The sequence below is a fragment of the Asterias amurensis genome, chromosome 4 (assembly GCF_032118995.1).
Source record: "Asterias amurensis chromosome 4, ASM3211899v1".
Taxonomy (NCBI): Eukaryota; Metazoa; Echinodermata; class Asteroidea; order Forcipulatida; family Asteriidae; genus Asterias; species Asterias amurensis.
In genome coordinates, this window is record NC_092651.1 from 15,742,664 (window position 1) to 15,766,536 (window position 23,873).

Below are 23,873 nucleotides of genomic sequence, written 5' to 3' on the forward strand. Positions count from 1 at the left end.
AACAAATTAATTGAATAGAATTGACTACAAGGCATCAATTTTAATAGCTATCAATATCTGATACAAAATGTGTTGCCTGAACGATTTTAAACTAACAAAATATTTAAAGTCAAATTTTACTTGCTTACTGTACTTCAAGAAGACCAAAATGTTAATGTCAGACGACAGACATAATGTCAAATTCTTTCATGCCCAGAGAGTTCATGCACTGTACATACTTGAACTTGCCATACCCGATACTTTATTAATCCAGCAGTCTTCGTAGGAATGCATCACATAATCACAAACAAATTCCATCAATTCTCTAGTTGATTTTTTGTCAATCAATCATAAATATAAAGCAACAACATGCACACATAAAGGAAAATGTTTTCAATTTATTTGAATGCATTTAATTTAGCCTTGATAAATAAACTTGTACATGTACGCTACCAAAATCTAATCTCCAACCAACACCTACATTTGTACCTTTATGCTTTAAAAATGATTAACCCTAACAGACTAGACCCTTAGGTAAATTGCTCTATGGGTAAACATACTGCCCAAATCCTTCTATATCCTTCAATTAAAGTTGTCATAAACCTCAAGTGCCCAAATCCTTCTACACCCTGAACTCCTTTTGTAAATACCTACAATGTATTAGCCCAAATCGGTATAAATCATTTTGTGACAGAAGTTTGTGATTTACTTTAGGTGCTCTGGCACTGGGGTCCCTGGTTTACATGTTTGATATTTGATCAATTATGTGTTAACGTCCCTCGATAACCGATATATCAAATCAATATCGAGTATACTCAATTTTTTTTCCCGTCAGGTTTTTTTTTTTTTTTTTTGCTCAAAACCTTCAGAATCCTGCACTTGGGCAATGAGGGTATTGAAGGATTTAGAAAAACAAACACAAGACCCTAGAGTATGTCCACTTATCCCCCTTCAACACAATCTGGGTCACAAGAAAGTAGTGGAAAACTTATTACACATTTTGCATGACACCGATGCAAAAAAAAATGATAAAACTCAAATATCTAGACACTTGCTCCAAACGCGAAATGAGATTTTTTATTTCTCATCAATTATTACATTTTATACCGAAATATTTCAAGGAATGTTTTCTAATTTCATCATCATTAGACCCTGTCAGTTTTATGTAAATCTGTGATTTAAAAAAAAAAAGAATCGATCAAATTATTCAACGTTCCTTTAACACTATCTATCTAATCCCTTTACAAGTATCCGTAGGTTATTTATTCCCAACATGTCACCACCAGCCTCTGACACATCACCTCGCCTACACTCTGTTAATAGCATTTTATTTTAAAACCATGGTGACAAATTAAATTGCCCTCCTTTTGAAGAGCACAGCCTTTTTTGTTCCTTCCTTCATCTTAAAATAAATGTCAGGAGAATTGATGAATACAGCAGAGTGCTTCCTGTTTTGTCTCTAGCAGGCAGATGTGTACGTTACCTCTTTACATCTTTCTTGAAAACTACATTACTTCTGAGTGACATAGGTTTATAAAAGGCAATTTTTTATTGCAACGTCAAGCAAATAAAATTGTTACCGTTTAGCAGCTCTATGAAATGGGGCCCTGGTGTTTCTGAACAGCATAATGTGGGATCGAGTCCCAGTCGTGACATTTTTGTCCTTCAACGAGACATTTTAAACCATTAGGCCTAATTGCTAAATAGTGTGTACCAATCATTTAGATGGGACATTTGTATGTAAAGACCTTGGTCCTGTGTGATGTGTAGAATGCATATAAAATTTAACCTAGTGCACTTATCATAAAGGAAAGGGGTTCGTCACGGTGTTCATGGTTTGATTGGCTAAAGCTCTCATGTGTAAAACAGAGCTCTACATACATTGTACCTTGCATGAAAAAAACGTGCAACAAATTTTAGCGCTGATAAAACGCGTATATTCGAGGCCACTTACTCCAAAAAGCATTCTGTCGTCATACAAATTTGGAGTTTACAATGTTATGAAGAGAAGTCCTGGAACTCATACAGAAAATATCTGGAGACATTTTAACTGATCTAGATCTCCACACATACTCTGAAAGCTTTAGTTTGTTGTGGTTATCGTTGCCGTTATCTGAACCACTTTGAAAGTATTCTAAGATAATCTCATTCTGCCTTGAACACAATTGATAAAGAAAAGAACACGGTTGTAAGGTAAGAGGAAAAATCCTCTTTCATGCTTACTAATCCCAGCTGAGCTTTCTGTAAATAAAAACAAAACAATTTAGAGACCAAGTATTACCTTAAATGCTTTCTCCTTGATACAGACATGATATCTGGCCATTTGTTGAAAAAAAACTCTTTTTTTTCGAGTAAAAGGGCTGACCATACAAATAGTGTATAGGAATGTAATTCGTTTTTCTGATTTTTCCCAAGTCAAGTGCAAACAAATCAGAAATCAGACTAATGTAGGAAGAATATTGAACTGATTGATTGATGAAAACAGTATCGCATACATCAGAAAATATTTCACAAAATGGTCACGGGGTACTGCAGTATGAAATGATTACTTTAGTTTAAGGCAAAAGGCATTTGCAAAAGCAGTGTACTGCCAAGAACTTCAAGGACTGTCAACATTTATTCATTCTAAAGATCCCTAAATTACAAATACTCAGCTGACCTACATTACATAATAAAGGTACATGGATTTAGCCTTTTATATTGTAATGCACCAAGGTACGAATATAGCAAACACAATCCTTGTATTAAAATGGAATTGGGATAATTGCAGACAAATAAATGGCCCAAAACTTTTACTACTGCAGGACCTGAGCCACTGACGACCTCCAGATTAACATGCCGGAGCTCTACCATAGCCCCATTGTACTGTATCTAAAATAGATCGTATCTAAGGTCTAATGCTATTTGTGCTTAGGCTACTACATGAATATCAGGGAGAATTTAAAGGCAGTGGACACTATTGGTAATTACTCAAAATAATTATTAGCATAAAACCTGAATTGGTAATCTAGTCATAGGGAGAGGTTGATAGTATAAAACCTAAGTAAGAAACGGCTCCCTCTGAAGTGGTGTAGTTTTTGAGAAAGAAGTAATTTTCCACGAATTTGATTTCGAGACCTCAAGTTCTAAACTTTAGTTCTCAAAATCAAGCATCTGAAAGTATACAACTTTGTGTGACAAGGGTGTTTTTTTCTTTCATAGTTATCTCGCAACTCCAATGACCAATCGAGCTCAAATTTTCACAGGTTTGTTATTTCATGTACATGTTGAGATACACAAAGTGAGAAGACTAGATTTTGACAATTACCATTAGTGTCCACTGCCTTTAACACTTCGTAGGGTGTGCGCATCACAGTACAACACGTGTATGTCAATTTACTTGTGTGAAGACGACAGGATAAAGGACAGAGATACTTGTGTTAGTCTAAAATATGTAGATAAAACAAGGCCTTGTACATGGTCCTGCTAGCGCTTAAAAATCACATTTGAAAAATGTATCATTGCAATAACAGCTTCATGTCCTTCATCAGATATGATTTTAAACTAAACAACTGCGTTACAACCTGAAAACCTCATCATTATCACCAAATAATTGAGTTTTATTCCCAAAGGTTGAGAGGATGAGTAGGCCCCCTATTTTACTGGGTGGGCAGGAATTTAAATGGTACTTCATAGGGACTTGATAACACTCCCAAATAATGTAATCACTGCGAGGTCAATAAATTTGTCTAAACAGTAGGTACCTGGAATGGTTTGATGTTGATAACAAAACCACACTCCAAAGTCCAAGCCCTGAGCCTGAATTTCATAATGGGAACTCAGCCTGCGCTTGACATTTTAAACATACACTTAAAAAGATGACTACTTGAGAAGAATCTGCATTAACATATCTTTCTGGTTCTGCATAAAGCTCCATTGTTTTAGTCTTGAATCGCTATACTGGGCTACTAGTGCCATAGTTGGGACCATTAAAGGCAGTGAACACTATTGGTAATTACTCAAAATAATTATTAGCGTAAAACCTTTCTTAGTGACGAGTAATGGGGAGAGTTTGATGGTATAAAACATCGTGAGAAACGGCTCCCTCTGAAGTGTCAGAATTTTCGAGAAAGAAGTAATTTTCCACGAACTTGATTTCGAGACCTCAGATTTAGAACTTGAGGTCTTGAAATCAACCATCTAAACGCACATAACTTCGTGTGACAAGATAATTTTTTTCTTTCATTATTATCTCGCAAGTTCGATGACCGATTGAGCTCAAATTTTCACAGGTTTGTTAGTTTAGGCATACATGTATGTTGAGATACACCAACTATGAAGGCTAGTCTTCAACAGTTACCAACAGTGTCCACTGCCTTTAAATAAGTTAAGGACAACAACCCTTAATGAAGTCCCATGCTAGATGTTGACATTTTAACAGACCAGTGAAAAGCCTGGCAAAACATGAGAAACTTGCTGGCTAGTTGCTGGAAAAGTTAAAGGGAAGGTACACTATTGGTAATTGTCAAAGACCAGTGTTCTCACTTGGTGTATCTCAACACATGCATAAAATAATAAACCTGTGAAAATTTGAGCTCAATTGGTCATCGGAGTTGGGAGAAAATGATGGGGAAAAAAACACCCTTGTTGGACGAATTTGTGTGCTTTCAGATAGGAATAAAGACTTCTAGCTACAATGTAGAAGTCTTTTATTGTGAGAAATTACCCCTATTTCAAAATCTATGCTACTGAGGGAGCTGTTTCTCAAAAAGTTTTATACTATCAACAGTTCTCCAATGCTCAGTACCAAGTTAGTTTTTAAGTTAATATTTGTTTTGACTAATTACCAAACGTGTACCTTCCCTTTAAGGGCAAACCCCAGGCCTGTATGCTTAGGTGTTTTTTTACAGGGCAAGGGCACCAAAGCATCTCCTCCTTGGTAAAGGGCACCCTATTAGGAAATTGTAAATTTCCATTGGAGCGTTTCAAGGGCACCGAGGCAATGACCAGAGGGCATGGAGGCAAAGGCCTCCGTTGCCTTCGCGAAGTATCAGGCCTGAAACCTTATACCAATCATACGTGTAATAAAGTAAATGCCCACTTAAAACCATTTTATATGTATATCGTACTACATTGTACACTTATAAGGTACAAAAATGTGTCATTCATTCAATAAACAAAAGTTATTGTCTTAGTACAACCTAGTTCCTTCCTCCATGGTACAGTCACACATGCCTCAAGTTTTTTAGCCAGTAACCCCCCCCCCTCCACCCCCACATCCTGAGGATGACACAAACTGTAACACAGTCCCTCACAAATGTGTCATGGACAAACAACTGCTGCCAAATACAAGGTACTGTACCATGAAGGACCAGCCCCTATGACTGTGTGTAGCCTAGATTAAATACAATTTCATATTTCCATCTGAACATCACTAAACCTTGAATTTGATGGTTTGTGTTGGGAAAAAGCCACCTGTGAGTTAAATCATTAAACAGTGTGTACTGTTGGTCACAAGTCTGTTGAAGCACTTTTCACTTCTCACCAGTTATTATTAGTGCAGGGAGTGCATGTACCGTAGCCTGTAGGTTTACATACTGTACACAGCAATACACTAAAATCTTCTCCAAAATAAAACGAACCTATCAAATATGAACTATACACTGTACCTCCATCATAACAAGTTAAATTAAAAGTTGATGTTTGGAAAAAATCTTCACCACAAATCTCATATTGCATAACTTTCAAGGTCCAGTAACTTCATTGTGTATTTGTTGTTTACATGTGCATTTTGATTAAGAACAACTTTAATCATCATCTGTGGTATAACATGCCTGTCTTCTAAAGCCATACTTGATCTTTGTACCAGTGAAGGGTACATTCTGGTTGCATGGAAACTGCAGGGGTTAGATCATACCATCTCTATGATCATACTATGTACAACCGTACATGTATGTCACTACAGTGGTTAAACAGATTTGAGCTTTTCAAAGAATCTTCAACTTCATACTGCAAATTTATTTGGCCCTATCAGCTTTGACATACTGTACACAAGTGTGAAGTCTGCATTTGTCATCAAAAAATAAAATCTTCAATTTTAGAAGGCAAAACCACAAAAATTTGAGTTGAATTTTCAATTTTAGAAGGCAAAACCACAAAAATTTGAGTTGAATCCGCACAAACACACACTTGGGTACAAGTAATGAAGGTTTTTCAGTGGATTTAACACACAGAACAAGCAGACAGGTGTTTGATAATCCAAACTGGTGTTGTAACAACCCTTCACATCACCTTTTTAGGCCTATAGCTCTATGGTCTCACTGAAAGCATGGAGGTAGAAAGCAAGCACTCTCTGAACACTCCTTTGATGTATTGAACTTTAAACCGAGGACTGGTACATATTTGTTCACTAATTTTGTTTACATCACAAACGAGTATTTAGTTTCTAAAGGAATATTTCATAAATCTAGGTCAGGTCAATGTAACCCGGTGCAGTCATAAATGCATTCCTAATCCACAGGTACCCAGAATACATGGGAAGAGTGAGTCACATACAAACTGTACGCCTAGATCATGGAGCAACAAACTTTCTAGTTTATTGCTCCATGACTAATGTATGGACATCAGATACCAAACCAAACCCCAAACGAAGTATGGGTTTCGGGCTATATTACCTTCATCAGGATTTGTTTAAATAGAATTTAGCTGGTCTTGTGTAACACAAGTGTTGACTCTGTTTATCAGAGCTGTGTGTGTGTGTTTGTATTTTCATTTGTTAAATATTTTTGATATATTTTACCCGAGCTATTCTTGCTTCACCAAAATTAAAGTTAATTATTCTGATAAAAAGGTCCTTTTAAAAGTTTTAACCAAGCAGAATGAAATGCCTTGCCCATTGAGAACAAAGAGTGTTGTAAATGTAGGTAATGGGCGTCAGACTTTGAATATAATAGTAATTCAAAATTTAGTCTGCGTCCGTTGCATAAAAATAATCAAAGCGCAAGTAGCCATAGCCTTATTTAAATTAAACTGGCCATGGCCTTTGTTAGGCTTTATTAGACCTTATAAATATGTATCCAATATGCATATTATTAGCATAAATGTAAACAAGGAATTTTTCCGTAGAGTTGCAAAGGTCTTTGAGAAATGTTACATGTGGTCCAAAAGATGCATGTGTGTAGACTCAGTGCCACTACACATTCTACCATGCCTAAGAAGTGCACAGAACTCAAGTTGGCTTCCCTCTTGGAATGAAATTCCTAGGGATGTAATTTGATACAGTTTTGTGTCAACATTTCATGTGTCAACTGCAATCTTTATCACAGAGATCTGATGGAGGTTAAAGCTACCATGAGGCAACAGCTTGCTCCATAGTCAGCAGAATAATCATGCTTGACTGCTTCAATTATAAGCAAAAGGAACACTGGTTGTTTTTCTAGCCTGGCTGTGCAACAACTTTTCATTAGACTGCGTGTGTAACATCTTGCTCTATTGTCACATCAATTGCAATGGTTAGTACAGTGGCATATGGATCCTGAAGGGTTTCCCTTATTGATCAATGATATTAAATAGTTTAGAGAAACTTACCTGTGCATAAGTTTTTTCGATTGTTGCTCTTTGTTTACAGAAATCCCTGCAACCAAAACAAAATGATAAAACATTGTAAAAGCAATTAGAGTGGCAACGTACTTTAGAATGAGAGGGACATGTGCTATGAACAGGAACTGCCATCTCGGATCGTACTTAATATAGGGACGGGCTAGAAGTGGTGCAGCCGAGCCTCATTTTGGATACATCGTGAATACAGAGATTTTCCATTTTGTAGCATGTTTATCCCGTCACAGACAGACCCAACTCATTACCAGAAATTCCCTAAGGGTCACATATAGACATTGTCCGGCTAAAACTAAAGCTAGATACATTACTTTCCAGCCCGACCAAACCCGGCTATTTTGAGAACTAGTTAAGTGTGACCGAGCCTTTAAAGGCAGTGCACACTATTGGTAATTTTCTAAAAAATAATTATTAGCACAAAACCTTTCTTGGTGACGAGTAATTATGGGGAGAGATTGATGGTATAAAACATTGTGAGAAACGGCTTCCTCTGAAGTGACGTAGGAAGAAGTAATTTTCCACGAATTTAATTTCAAGACCTCAAATTTAGAACTTGAGGTCTCGAAATCAACCATCTAAACGCACACAACTTCGTGTGACAAGGGTTTTTTCTTCTTTCATTATTATCTCGCAAGTTCGATGACCGATTGAGCTCAAATTTTCACAGGTTTGTTATTTTATGCATTATGTTGAGATACACCAACTGTGAGGACTAGTCTTTAACAATTACCAATAGTGTCCACTGTCTTTAATATTAAGTCAGACTACATTTCCAAATCTTCAAATAAAAACCTCACCTTATTTCTTCCAATAAGTCAGATTCCTGTTGATGTTTGGCATGTAAATTAGAAAGTTGTTCAGTGTGTGTGACTCGCAGTTCCTGGCCAAGTTTCACCTTTAGTTCAAAGAAAAATGGAAAAGAGAGATTATTCATCATCATCATCACCATCTACGGAAAAGTTTCTGTATCACAACACCACTTTTTCTTTCGATATGATAAAATATAGTGTATCTAATTAACCTCAATGAGATAGGCCTATCCCTTTTAGTAATGAATGAAAAAGTGGTGGCGTGATACGGAAAGTTATCCTCATCTTCCTACATGATTACATGTATACTGTGCAGAAACCTCCTCTGGACTCGCACATTGTATTGGTTGGAGGACCAGTTGGAATGCAAAACAGCAGGTGCAGACAACAAAACTCAAGGCATACAAAAAATTATTTGTCTTGTTTCTTAACAAAAAGATCATTCGCCTTTGCCCTTGGCCTTTTAAAAACTTAGCATTTTACATCAACTTGATGATCAAGTATAATTATAGAACTTGACATATGTTTATTTCCCCATTGACCATTCACATGCTGCTACTCACACTGTGTGGAAGGGGCTGAGCACTGACCGCCGTACCCTTCCGTTTAACCTCGGCTGCTCAGCACAGCTGAGTTTCAGTCAGGCAGGTGTTTACTTTTTCAACAAACGGATACTTATTGTTTTGTACGACATGTATGTACGGGTAGATACGATACTTTTTGAAAACATTAAAAAATGTAAACAATGACAAGTTATGATTTATTATATACACTTACATCGAAGCACAAGAATAAAACTTACCTTTCTCGGCGGTGGCTGCATATTTTCAGCTTTTACTGACATACCGGACTGAGCGAAAAGAGACACCAACTAAAAAAAAATCACCTTCTGCTGTGCATCGCCATCTTGAATTTACGTTGAATTCCCACACAGTTTGCACAATTCACAAGCGCAATCTCAACTCGCGCAAATCATATTCCAGCTATATTCGGAGATTCCTATATTCCTTTCGTACAATCAAGTGTTAAAAGAGAGCCGATCAACAAAATAGCGTGTTCTTGAGTTTTTGTGAATAAGAAGTGAACAATTGTTGAGAAAAAGTTGACTCAACAGATCGAAGTGGGGGATCCGGCAACGAACGTCCGTGTCCTTTCTTTTCTCTTGTCTACGTCTGTTTCATGTCTATTTTTGTTTGTTTAGCTAGTTAGAGAGCTAAAAACATTTACTATTATTTGCGCGAGAGGGCGCTATTTCATTTTAGTGGACGACAAACTTCTTCGTGTTACTAAAACCAGGGAGGAATACATTCTAAAACATAAAGCCCAGACTCATGATTACATAACGATTATAATTGATGAAAATACTAATAATGCTTCTATCCATTTGAAGTAAAGAATAGTAAACTTTCCCGTATTGCTGTTTTCCTATACCGGGTATGCATTATATATTCACATTTAATGTTTATCTCCAACTTTCTTGGGAATTTTTATTGATTTTAAAAACATCTTTATTTGATCTCAATATTAAATGAAAAGCTTTTTTGGCTTGAAGATCAGTATTTGCAAGATAATGACATTTTTCTTCTTCTTATTGATGTAAGTAACCTTACTGGACCTTGTCTAACTCACATTGATGTTAATCGTTTTAATTAACAGAAATTATTCCTCTATAATTAAATGTTACCCCTTATGATCCATGCCATGATTTGGGCAGGTTTGAAGTTGGTGCCCAAATATGGCAAACTGTGTACAAACTACTTCTGAAAGCGCCCTCTTTTGAATTATCCTCCTCTGTCCAGGTTAACTTCCCACTGGGGGGCCGAATCTCCGCCGGACATGCACTATAGAAACCAGTTGCAACAACAATTAACGAAGGACAGAGTACAATGTGACTTTAAAATCAACAATGTTAAAGTGAATCCATATCAGTTGTCCGCAAAAAAACTAAAATTCTTCATTATAGCAAAATTTGAGTAATATATCAATAATTATAAAACTCCCCCCTGAAATGAAATGAATTTGTCGCGACAGAAACAATTATTAAGAACCACATTGAAATGCATGCTTGTTTTTGTTTGTTTTAATTCCTTCTTCAAGATGTTACAAATAGCAATTTGGTTTAAACATTATAAAATAAAGGTGTTCAAGTGAAATCTTAAATAATATTGATTTAGTTACAAGCACAATTTGATAAACATTAATTATAAATTTTTAGTCATTGCCTTTTAAAATGTTGGAAATGGGGCATTGGTGATAATAGTTTTGTAACCAGCATATCAAGTGATACATATGCCTGGAATTTCATGGAGGCCACTGTTGCCTTGGTGTCTTTAAAAAGTTTCCCATAGAATTTTCCAATGAAAGTACCTATTTCCAATAAAAATGGCCTTGCCCCCCCCCCCCCCCCCCCAGAAATTCCAGACCTGGATACGGGACGTTTGGTTTTCAGGTTTTATACAAAACCCCATTGCATGTCATTTTTTTGAACGTTTTAAAATATCTCATTCTTTCTTGGTTTTAATTGCTACTTTACATATAAAAAGCATATTTTACATGTACTTTACAGACACTGAACTCTACTGTTTTTGTACTTTATCTTTCAACTTTGTTGTTTTCTTAATTATCTTGTCAATGATAATGTCAGTAAATTTTGGGATTTGAAATGGTCCATATCAGGAAAAGAGGCCACAAAAGAAACAATCTCTCTATGGAATGTGCTTACTGTAGAGAATTGGTGTTGTAAAACCTTGATATATCGGTCTGTGTACTCTGAACTACATATATAGAGGAAAGTAAATTCAACAATTTTTGCCTAAAGAACAAATACTTTTTACAAAATAACCACCGAAGTCAGAAACTGGGAGATGAACTTATAAAAATAAATTTCCTTGAAAGATTCTAATATTTTTGTTTAAATAATGTCAACCTTTTGACAAAATGATATAATATTAGACTATCTTCATAACTGATACATACTTTAGCATTATTAATGTACAAAATGCTTTCTGATTCCCATATTGAAAAAACAGCAGCCGTTAATAATGTTAATGTGGTATCTGTTAATGAATGCTGTGGCCCCAAGTGCAGTTGGAATTCGGTACCTGCTGTTACTTCGCTAAATGTGGATGATTTGATGTTCTTGAATACTGTGAGTGTTTCGCTGTTGTCGCGACAAGCAGACACTACATTCAGCGGAAACTTTCACAGGTGACTTTTTGTCCATATACCAGCTTTATAGAATCCAATCTGTGAAACTTACTTTAAAGGGACACGATGCCTTGGATCAGGCGAGTTGGTCTATAAAAGCGTTTGTAACTGTTTGTTATGAAATGCATATGCCATATGGTTGGAAAAATGTTTTAAAAGTGGAATGTTGTGATTTTAATTTATTATAAATATGTCTCGAAAATTGCAGTTTTCCTTTCCCTTAGCAAGCTATGGTCGGCCATTTTGTGGAGTCCACAAACTACAAATGTAGAGTGCCGTGTTAGTTCACAACGTATAAAGGCAACGTGTCCCTGTAAACAAACGCATTCCTCAAACTTGTTAAACTCCATTGCAATATGTAGCTGATCAAAATGTTACAATAAGATTGATGTTACTTTTCATAACTTTTTATTACTTTCAATGGTGTGTGGTTTTAATAATTGGTTGGTCCATTTTTTGTGGTTTATATTTTAAGAAATCTTGATATGCTCTTTGATTATTTCCTCCTCTTGCTTGGAGCTATTTCCTCCTCTTGTTTGGAGCTATTTTAATTTGTACAGCACCCTGGTGTCCAGTCAAGGATGTAAGGTGCTTTATAAGCATTATTTATTATTATTTTTGCTATTATTATGTAACCGTTTAACTTTACTTAATAAGAATTTCGGTAGCATCAATAAAACCTCTCTTAAATTCCTCCTCGGAGAAACGCCCGACCGATGCCCTAGCATTCCTTTGGATCTCCATCTGCTCCTCGTCACTCATTCTAAGGATCTTTTCAAAGGCATCAGCGTAGCTCATCACATCGTCAGCAAGGAACCCCGTGGGTTTGCCATCAAAGTCAATGACAATGTCCATCATTGGTCCTCCTGAGTTGTGTGCCACGATAACTGTACCTGCTGCCATGCACTCAACCACACCTGTACAGAAAACAATTAGAAAATATGGCTTTGTTTGCTATCCATGTCAAATAAGCTGAATTTGTGTTGCTACGACCGTATCCTAGTTATAAACCAAACATTTGCCCCAGATTCTTCCGAGACAAAAGCCCTGTGGTCTGGTGGCCCTGCTTCTCCATATCACTTCGAGAATTATTTACACTCCTTCACCTACATTTTGATATGGCTTCTCTTGACACAGAACAACAAGAATTGTTTTTAATTGAGAAAATTGTACTGACCCATAGGGATTCGAAGAAAGCACACTCATCTTCTTTTCCCTGACAATGGTGTACATGCTTTATTCGGTCAAAATAAATATGGGGGTGGAAAATCAAATATAGGATAGACTAGGGGGCCTTTCTCAAACCTTGGCTTGGGCTCTGGCTTATACTTAGGCTCCGCGCGCTGCGTTACACATTGGAAACGCAACACGGCCTTTAACCTGCGTATTGCACACGGTAGTTTGAACATCAGCAGACAGAGCCTGGAGCCTAAGCCGGAGCCTGGGATGGATTTCACATAGAGTTAAGACTAGTCTTATCTCGAGTTAGGACAAGTTTCTCCTCCTAACTTAATAGGACTAGCCTTAAAGGCAGTGGACACTATTGGTAATTACTCAAAATAATTATTAGCATAAAACCTTACTTGGTAACAAGTAATGGGGAGAGGTTGGTAGCATCAAACATTGTGAGAAACGGCTCCCCCTGAAGTAGAGTACTTTTCGCGAAAGAAGTAATTTTCCACAAATTTGATTATGAGACCGCAGATTTAGAATTTGCGGTCTCGAAATCAAGCATCTGAAAAGCACACAACTCCATGTGACAAGGGTGTTTTTTCTTTCACTATTATCTCGCAACTTCGATGACCGATTGATCTCAAATTTTCACATGTTTGTTATTTTATGCATATGTTGAGATACAGCAAGTGAGAAGACTGGTCTTTGACAATTACCAATAGTGTCCAGTGTCTTTAAGTTTTTAATATCTCCTAGGACTAGCCCCAAATTCTTTGTGAAATCGACCCCAGCAATCATGGTTTCTTTGCAATGACAATACCTACCAATGCCAAAGTGTTCATTCCACATGGTATGTAGCCCAATGGTGGCAGCAGACAAGTGCTCTTTGAGATCTTCGAATGAGATGTTCAGCAAAAAGTCCACATTGGCGCGTATATTGTGGTCCTCGCAAAGTTCCCGCAACGCATCCACACGGTCTGCATCGTCTTTATTTCGACAGCTCCCAATGAGTTCAAGTTTCAAATTTTGCCTCTCTTCCATCGGGAGCCGTTTTAAGAGCTCAAAGAATGCTTCTACTTGTAATGGGTGGTTTTTCTCAGGACGGAACTGAGCTATGGAAACAATCACCTGTTTCTTCTTTCCAGCTTTTGAGACCAAAGGTTTTTTTCGGAAGGCGTCTGTATCACAGGGTGGATACACTATGCTTGTTAGAGCTGGTATCTTCCAGATGCTTTGGATGTGACCGTTTGTCCACGATGAGTTGACCATCACAGCATCACTGCGTGCGCCCATAATTCCATATAGGTATGCAAACATATGGTAGTAGATCACCTTCAAGAAACTGAGGACACGGCTTCTGGCAACAAAACCTGGGTTGTTGTACGTGGCTGTGCGCTGGGTCACCCTGGTCAGCATGTCAGTGCTGATAGTGGGATAGTGCACATAACAGCCAACCTTACATAGACCGAGATACTTGAAGAGCGGCAACGTAAAGGCATAACCCATGGAGTCAATGTATACATCAGGTACACAGTTTATCAAAGCTTCCCATCCCAGTATCATAGACCCGAGGCTCTGCCCAAGAAGAGTGAAGTAGGGGTATGTCGATGCCTCAACAAGGTGGCGCTTTTTCAGAAACACAAATTCCACAGGTTTAGTGATGCTGATGTTGAAGCGTTGCTTTGCTTTTTGTATAATTTCTTCACCTCTCACGTCACTGTCACCGGTATACACCAAACACTTCACAAAGGAATATCTAGAAGAAAAGTCAAATTAATGTGTTAACAATTGCAGTTAATTTCAGAAGGTTGGTAAGAATGACTAGTTAATAATAATAATTATCAGTTTTTATAAAGCGCTTTTCACACCTAAAAAGGGGTCTCAAAGTGCTTCCAACATTATCACCTCTGGTCACTGGGCCATTTAATACATTCCTCAAACCATCTCAGCTCCCTGTGGAGTATACAGCCGTGTGCAACAAATATGCGTTACTCGGCTAAATCAATCACAAGAACCATCTCTGCCCTCACAGGTACACATTTACCCCTGGGTGGAGAGAAGCAATAATAGCTAAGTGTCTTGCTCAGGGACACGAGTCACGACCGTGACTTGAACCCACACTCTGCTGAACAGAAGCACCAGAGCTTCAGTTCAGTACTCTTATCCGCTCGACCACGACACCCTACAACACCTTATTACATTAAAAAAATATGCTTTAGTAGCAACAACTACTTTTTCAGCAAGCAATGCGATGAAAGGGACAAGCCAAGCCACACAGATTGACTAAGTGTTTTTAAAAAGTAAACAGTATAAAATTTTATAATCCTAATGCTGAATTTCAAAACAAAAATTAATCCCTTCAACAAAAATTACATTTAAAATTTTTGTTTTGTTTTTAAAGTAAACTAGGTTAAAAAAGATTGTAAGACCTATTGTTTTAAACTTATCTGGACAATGCTTAGTATGTCCTGTGTATAACTCATTATAATTTTTCCCATCACCCCCATGGGTACAGCACAATTTTCACAATAAGGTTATTGAATTGCTTTCAGATGTCTATATATCAGGCTTCAGGTCTGAAGTCTATTTATATGCGAGTGAGAAATTACCTCTTTCTCAAAACTTTCTTACTTCAGAGGGAGACGTTTCTCACAATGTTTTAAACTTTCAACAGCTCTCCATAGTCAAGACCAAGTAAGTTTTAATGCTTTAAGTATTTACTCATAGTGTCCAGTGCCTTTAAGTACAGGTTCAAATATTTTGTTAAAGCTTGTGGTTCCTTCATTCAGGCAAGAAACATCAAATCAGGCATGCTAAACAGGGCTCAATATTACAGAGCTTCTTTAAGCAGAAAAAGTATCAAAGTGCAAACAGAGTTTTGCTTACCAGAGTAAGTTACAAGCCAAAACATGTAGCGTGTACAATTTGTGACTGGCTGGTGTCCTGCTCATCTCTGCTTAGCACAAAATGTTTTTAAAAGCAATGTTTTTTGCTTTTGAAAGCAGCTCTGTGAATTTAGCCCTGGACCAAATTTCATGGAGCTGTTTAAGCACAAAAAGTAGCTGACCACAACAAAATGTTGCTTACCAGAATAAGGTTACCAGCTGAGCTACCATGTAGTTACAGGTAGAGTTTATGACTGATATCCTGCTCATTTCTGCTTAGCAATAATCTTGCCTAAATGCAGCTCAATGAAATGGGGCCCTGGTTGGAGCTCATCACCTAGGGTTGGGATGACTTGTCAATGTTTAATACCTGTCTTGCAGAGCAGCAATAGCACACCATAAAACCCTCTCACCACCACCTCCGGCATTACAGTACGGATGGAAAAACCCCACCACAATCGGCTGTTGTCCATCACTGCCTGGCTCCCTCAGGTGGCCAAACTGGAGTCTCCCTTGGTGCTGGACTCTCCGCCTCAAGAAGTAGAAGAGTAAGATCCCCAGGGGGAGGAACGGCAATAACACAAACAGCATTGGTGTAAGTAGACCTAGCATACACCTATTGAATGGTATGGAAAAGAAAACAACAATTATCTATCAACAAGCCTATCATTGAACGTTTTCATTGTTTGGCATCAAAGATGTTACCTTTTTGGTAAATTATAACTTTCCATATCCTGCTGCCACCACTATTTCACTCATTTTAACAAAAAGGGATATCTCATTGAGGTAAATTAGATACCATATTACATATGGAATGAAAAAATGGTCGCGGCATACAGAAACTTTTCCTGCAATTATTTAGAAGCAAAAATCGTTAGAAAAGTTTTCCGTATGGCGCCACCACTTTTTCATTCGATTAATTTACCCTTTTTGTAAAAAATGAGTGAAAAAGTGGTGGCGCCATACGGAAAGGTATCCAAATCGTTACCCTCCATCCTCCCGACAGTCACGGTCACACTCACAGGATGTTTGGAAGCTTTAATACAAACAGATCAGCCCCACTTATATGTGGCCAACTCAACTCAAATTCGGCCACAAAAGTGGGGCTACAAAATGAAAAGTCAAATAATCCTGCAAGTTTCCGTATCTTGCTCCATCCCACAAAGTACTTCTACCTAGAATCAATAGTACTCACGTCCGGGGCGGGGAGCCTTTTGCATAATTATAATATAGAAGTACCCACCACGAAAAGCACAAAGTCAAGTGAGCTATATTTTGGTAAACCACGAAATGTAAATTTAAAGCAAAAATTAAACATTGAAAAGCGCTAGACCCAGTGACTGGGGCGCTAGATTCCTTTTTTCCCGAAATTTTGACATTATCGGTCATTGCTCCATGGTCATCTAGACTAGATGACCGATAATGTCGACATTTCGAAAAAAGGAACTAGCGCCTCAGTCACTGACACTGTGTCTAGAAAAGCGCACTGAGTGAATAGACTGGGTAAATTTTCAAAAAAAGTCAACCCCGAAGGCAAATTGTGTTAATTTATGGCATACAAGTTTTTTAGGGGTATTGAGGGGTGCTGAGCTCGAATTTGCTGTATGCCAAGCTCAAAAATGTCCCATAATGCCTCAAAATCCCAAAATCCAAGATGGCCGCCACTGACGCGTTAAAATACAGTTATGTGCATATCTTTTTTACTGAACAAGGTAGAAACTTAAATTAAATGTCCTTCTGTAGGTTATCATGTATGGGGAATCCAATGCAATCAACAATTTCATAATAAAATGTGAAGAAATTTATTAAAACGAATATTTAATGCAAAAAAATTGGTTTTTTGGTAAAAATTTACATAAAAAAAAAAAAAAAAAAAAAAAAAAAAAAAAAAAAAAAATTCAGTACATTAATCCTAAGTATCCCGGGATAACTTACTTACCTTTCAGGTGTCTGTTAGGCAAAAAAATATATGTGGAATAATTGACGTGCCAACTTTGCAATTTGGATTGCAGATATTATTGTATTATCAAATACGCCATAATAAAATAAAATAACTAATGTACATGTAATGGATCAGAAAACCCCATTCGTTGTTGTTCATTAATATCCCAGGCCACACTTCCATCAGCTGACCTCCTTTCTTTCTTTTGTTGGCCTAGTTTAGATTGATTTGTATTACTTTGTAATATTATTTTACTCTGTAATACTTAGTATTACATTGTTTTACTACATGTTGTATTGCCAACTCTTGTTAATGCAGAGTGTCTGAATTAATCTATCATCAGTAACTGACAAAATGGCTGAAAGCACAGAACGCCCTCGAAAAAGACCAGTGGTACTTGATCCAAAATTATGCATAATATGCCAGCAGGCTAGTAACCAAAAGCTTATGACTGTAAGCGGTGATGGTCTTCCTTCAGTCAATACTATAAGGCAACTCCGGTCAAAATTAAGTAATGACAATTTCCGTGAAGCAACTGATCGACTAACTGGTTTTTTTAGTACAGATTTACCTTCACCATTCTTGTGGCATAAGGACTGCCGGTCTAGTTATATGAGTAAATGTAAAGTTGAAAGATTAAGGAATGCCGGTTTAAAGCAATGTTCGTCTGCATCCACATTAACTCATCAGCAAAATGTTAGCTTACGGAGCAAAATGCCTCAGATAGATTGGAGGCAGTGTATCTTTTGTCAAAAAGTTCAAAGTGAAACGCTTCATCTCATACAAGAAATGAAAGTCAGTAAAAGAATATTAGAAGCAGCAAAGTATGACCAAATCTTAAGAGTTCAACTAGCTTGTGTAAATGATCTTACTGCTGCAGATGGAACATATCACAGAAGTTGCATTGTCCAGTTCGAACGTAGGACCAAGCGCATAGCAAATATATCACCCCAGAGCTCAGATATTACCCTAGCATGGCTTTGCCAAGAACTTGAACATTCAGCAGAGCAAGGTGATATACTGGATCTCATCAGTGTGTGGGAAAGATACTGCACAATAGCTAGCAATGCTCAGATAGATATACCACCTTCATTTCTCAGTCGGAGGAACACATTCAAGGACAAAATAGCCGAACGTCTTGAGGGCTTATTTGAAGTTATTGTACTGCATGATCAGCCTAGAAATGAGCCCCGTACTGTATTGGTTCCGACAAAATTTCGGCATATTCCAGTATCAGCAATGGTGAAAGACAGCATCACCGATAAACTCATCCCGTCAATAAAACAAGAAGATACTGATACATTCTTGACCATGGTTCACGTGGCATTGCAAATCCGTGGTGACATGTTGTCACATCCAAAGCCAGAAGGGATAGACATCAGCGAAGACAGGGCAATAAACAGCATACCCGATAGCCTGTATATGTTTCTGAACTTGTTACTAGGTGGTCAGCGTCTACTGGAGGAGGATGAAATAGACGATGATAGGAATGAAGCCAGACGGCGGCTTAGAATCATCAGCATTGCTCAGGATCTTATGTACACAGCCAGTGGAGACAAGTTCCTCACTCCGAAGCATATAGGGTTGGCCAGTACCCTTCATCAAGCTACACGTTCGAAAGAGCTGGTGAACATGTTTCACAGCGCAGGTCATGTCATGAGTTATCGAGACGTAATCAAACTCGACACTGCCCTGGCAAAGAAGACATTAGAAACCATAGATGACGAAGGTTCCGTTGTTCCCCAAAATCTGGTTAAGGGACGCTACGTCCATTTCTCTACGGACAACGTGGACATTAATGAATACACTCTGGATGGAAAAGGAACCTTCCATGCCACTCAAGTGGCCGCCTGGCAACGTGGTCCACCTGAAGATGATATCCTCAATGGAATAGATATTTCTAAGACAGGAGCAATCCAAATCCCTGAGGCAATGACTGACCTCATACCTGTATCAAACAGAGGAATTACGGAGCGTCCATTCAGCGGTCTGATTGCAGCCGATTGTTTCACACAGTCATCTGAGGATTGTCTTTCAGCACAGAAAGCGCACGCAACTGACATGGCGTTCATCTTATCGCGGTCGGCTCACAAACCAATGCCTTCCTGGACATTGTACAATCAAAAGGCAAGCACTGTTAATCCTGAGAAAACTACAGTTGGGTACCTACCTATCATACAGAATCCTGCATCTGAACTCGAAACATTGAACACAGTTGTTAAGCGAGTGCTTCATGTGGCCAAATCGATGGAACAAAAGCATGTTGTACTGACAGTGGACGAGGCACTCTACCCAAAGCTGCTTGAATTGAAATGGTCAGTAGAAGAGTACAAGGACGTGCTTATACCTTGCCTCGGAGGACTTCACATTGCCATGAACTTTCTTGGTGTAATAGGGCGACACATGAGTGAGTCTGGCCTGAGTGAGCTGTGGGTAGGGTGCGATCTTTTGGGAGCCAATGCTGCGCAGAATGTCATGAAAGGAAAGGGGTACGCACGTGCCATCAGGACACATAAACTTACCCTTCAGGCCCTTTGGCAACTACTCCTCCCACGGTTTTATACGTACCTAGATGGAGTTGATGTTACCCTGAGAGACGAACTCTCCAATGTCTGCACAACCATAGACGCTGACCACATTGCACAGATAGTAAACAAACTGACAACCGATAGATTTCAGCTACCCATGAAAGAGTTTCCGGCAGCTCTTGCAGTTGATGACCCGAATGCTGAATTCTGGTGGAACTATATGACCATGGTCAGCATCCTACTCTGCTTCACAAGAGCGCAACGTGATGGATCTTGGGATCTCCACCTATACGCCTTCAAGCGTATGCTGCCATTCCTCTTCAGGTACGATCATGTTAACTACGCCAGGTGGGGTACTGTATACTTGGCTGAGATGTCGGTTCTCCCACCAGAAGTCCTCCATGAGTTCCAAGAAGGCAACTTTGTAGTAAAACGGGCCGATCGACGCTTCAATCAGGTTTCAGCTGACCAAAGTACGGAATGGCTAAACGCTACAGGAAAAAAGAGTGGAGGCCTAGTAGGTATCACAAGAATAGCATCCGCACTCAGTAGATGGACATTGTCATACAATCTGAGAACATTCATAGCTTCTCAGACAAAAACATTGCTGAGCCTGACAATGGACGATGAAGACGATGAGTACACACATAATGAGTGCACCAAAAGCAGGATGGAGAAAGATGACACCGATGAAGGCAGACTTGTTGTATCAATGAAACAGCATGGCGTGTTTCAAGAGGGCGGTGGCACATTGAAGAACATAATCACCAAGGATGTGGTCACGCCTGTGATTCAAGAATCTCTGCTTAGTGCGGAAAACCTCGGACAGGCGCAAATGACAGTCTTCGTAAACAAACGTCTGTGTGAGCCTCCAGAAAGTAACCAGCACATGGATCTAAAATCACCCATTCCAAAAAATAATGCTAAGACATTTGCCTCGTTGTACGATGTTGTGAAACCTTCCAAAAGCAAGCAAAACACTATCAAAGTGGACAGGAACATTCTGCAAAGGCTTTTAACAGCTTATAAAGCGGGGCGTGAGGTTAACCTAGAAAACATCCTCAAGCATGAACTTATGACCATCCCACTATCTTTGGCCACAACTAGTGGTAGTCTACATTCTACCAACAAGTCTGTGTTAGCAAACATTCTGACACAACAAGTCCAAACTCCAGCAAATATTACACTCAATCAGCCCAGCTGCCTGCTTATTGATGGCCAAGCACTGGTAATGGCAGTCGGAAAGCCCCCTGGCATTAGAACGTTTGGAGACTTTGCCAACACATTTGCTAACACTGTGTTTAAGATGGGAGCAGAATACCAGAGGATCGACGTAGTCTTCGACAGGTACCAAGGAGAGTCAATCAAAGCAGGTACAAGGACCAAGCGGAAGCAGCGCCACCGTCCAGTACGACGTGTGATAGAAAATGAATCATCAGTTCCTCTCCCGTCAGACTGGTCCAGGTTCATGGCTCTCGAGGAAAATAAAGCAGACCTCGCACAACTACTTTCAAACCACCTGATTGAATACAACCCGGCAGATAAACCAGTGGTTGTAGTAGCTGGGGGGTTCGCTGAAGCAACCACTGTCAAGTCATCTGATCCAGATCTTGAAGTCTCCTCTCTGAGAGCTGACCACGAAGAAGCTGATACCCGGCTGATTCTGCATTGCATCCATGCTAATATGGAAACGATAGTTGTGTCAGTACGTGATACAGATGTGCTTCTTCTACTTCTAGCACATTATGACAGAATGGGATGTACATCTCTCTACATGAAAGCGGGGACATCGAAGGCTCCAAAGTATTTCCCAGTTCATGAAATTCGAAATCTGTTATCTCCAGATCTAGTGGACACACTACTTGCATTCCATGCTGTAACCGGCTGTGATAGTGTTTCTCAGTTTAGTTGTCACGGGAAGAAAACAGCCTGGAAGGTGTTCGAGCAGCATCACACTGATCTGATTGGTCTTGGCAAAGGCCCTCTCACAAAAGAAACCGCTATATCAACCGAGAAATTCATCTGTAAGATATATGGCGTCCCTAAAGTAGATACATGCAACAAAGCACGAGTCAAGTTGTTTTGTATTGGTCGTGCACAAGAGACTCTGCCACCAACCTCAGATGCTGCAAAATATCACATCATGCGTTCACACTATCAAGCAAGTGTCTGGAATCAAGCACACTTGCCACATCCTGATCTTCCTCCAGTCACTGAAATGGGATGGATGCACCTGGACGATCAGTTAGTGCCACGGCTACTCTCTCTGCCACCTATCCCTAAAGCTTGCAGGGAGATCACCTCATGTGGTTGTTCAAAGGGGTGCCTTAGCCTGCGCTGCAGCTGCAGGAAAGCTCGCATGAAATGCATCGAGGCGTGCAACTGCAGGAAACTTAATGACAACTGCCGGAACACCCATGACGACCAGGAATGAGTTCACGTGTGCACGTCTACATCTACTGCAGATATGGTAAGCTCATGTAAATTACTCAAAGTTAAAGTCTTGCCATTGCTGTCGCTTTACAACAAAACTTGCATGTCAAATTTTGGTTTAGGTTAAAGTGTGTGTCAGTGTTACTTGGAGGTTTTCCACTTAAGCCAAATGATATATGCCCTTTTAACCAAATGAACTGTCTGTTTGTTTGTTGTTGTTGTTGTTCAGATGTGCTTCCTGTCAAGCCGTCTATGTTCCTGGTGAGGAAAAAGAGCGAAGAGCCTTCGGATCTTTGGTAGAAAAACTAACAATCTTCAGAGAACTGTTTGCATTAAATACAAGTTTAAACCAGTTTCTTACAATGTTATCTCAAAACTGCTTCTGGCATTGGATTCCCTGTACATGATAACCTTAAATTAAATTTGGTTTTCTAATCTTGTGTAGGACTCTTAGGATTAACCTACTGGGTTTTAAAAAAAAAATTATAATTAATGTAAATTTTTAACAAAAAACTTATTTTTTTGCATGAAGTGTCAGTTTTAATCAAATTCTTCACATTTTATTGTAAAATTGTTGATTGCATTGGATTCCCCATACATGATAACCTACAGAAGGACATTTAATTTAAGTTTCTACCTTGTTCAGTAAAAAAGATATGCACATAACTGTATTTTAACGCGTCAGTGGCGGCCACCTTGGATTTTGGGATTTTGAGGCATTATGGGACATTTTTGAGCTTGGCATACAGCAAATTCGAGCTCAGCACCCCTCAATACCCCTAAAAAACTTGTATGCCATAAATTAACACAATTTGCCTTCAGCACTTTAAATATGCACATTTTGACAGTATGTACCCAGTCTAGAATACCTGCTGACGAAAAAGAATGCACAAGTGGTACAGGATACGGCAATTTGTCCACAACATGAATGAGAGAACATAGAATACTATCCCAGAGAACATACATACCTCACAAATGTTTGAGCAGACATTATCCGTCAAATTGCATCATGCTAAAACTACCGGGAAATCACATTCTTCCAAGTTCCAGTCCACACGTCGTATTGACCTTGTCGACTGGCGTGCGTACGTGGTTCTGTTTGAAGTTACATTCGAGCGCATTCTCTACATTTGCTCAATCTTGGTGATAGCATCGAGAGTTTTTACTTAATATCTAGCTCAATTAGCGCAACAGCGAGATTGAACAGCGCAATCTCGAGATTGAGAGCAGGCGTAGCCGGCCAGGCAGCTCTTCCGGCCTTGTTTTGATGTCACAATATTTTGGCCCGCGCCCTCTCGCGGTGAGAGGGCTCAATTTCATAGAG

The 23,873-nt window shown here is 38.9% G+C and overlaps 2 protein-coding genes across 9 annotated transcripts in view; both read right to left on the reverse strand.

The window, feature by feature from the left end:
- The window catches only part of LOC139935856 (F-BAR and double SH3 domains protein 2-like), a 60,487-nt gene extending 50,954 nt beyond the window's left edge, over positions 1-9,533 (reverse strand). For all 8 annotated transcript variants that reach the window (XM_071930461.1, XM_071930459.1, XM_071930460.1 and 5 more), the window contains exons 1-3: positions 9,184-9,533; positions 8,370-8,467; positions 7,546-7,591 (exon numbers count right to left, since the gene is read on the reverse strand). In XM_071930461.1, coding sequence (XP_071786562.1) covers positions 7,546-7,591; positions 8,370-8,467; positions 9,184-9,225 — 186 coding nt within the window. In that variant the 5' untranslated portion in view covers positions 9,226-9,533. The remainder of the gene's footprint in view (positions 1-7,545; positions 7,592-8,369; positions 8,468-9,183) is intronic.
- Positions 9,534-10,445: 912 nt separating this feature from the next.
- On the reverse strand, positions 10,446-23,635 carry LOC139936570 (GDP-Man:Man(3)GlcNAc(2)-PP-Dol alpha-1,2-mannosyltransferase-like). The gene is made up of 4 exons (XM_071931413.1): positions 23,518-23,635; positions 16,017-16,262; positions 13,586-14,517; positions 10,446-12,505 (listed from the first exon to the last, which is right to left on the reverse strand). Exons 1-4 carry the CDS (start codon positions 23,538-23,540, stop codon positions 12,234-12,236), a joined length of 1,473 nt encoding a protein of 490 aa, XP_071787514.1. The 5' UTR covers positions 23,541-23,635; the 3' UTR covers positions 10,446-12,233.
- Positions 23,636-23,873: the final 238 nt, after the last annotated feature.

Excerpts from the sequence above, each read along its gene's own strand:
- LOC139936570 (XM_071931413.1), bottom strand. The coding sequence starts at position 23,540 with ATGTCTGCTCAAACATTTGTGAG. Across the intron at positions 16,263-23,517 it reads TCTGCTCAAACATTTGTGAG|GTGTATGCTAGGTCTACTTA; the intron begins GTATGTATGTTC and ends ACCATTCAATAG. Across the intron at positions 14,518-16,016 it reads ATTGCTGCTCTGCAAGACAG|ATATTCCTTTGTGAAGTGTT; the intron begins GTATTAAACATT and ends CTTTTCTTCTAG.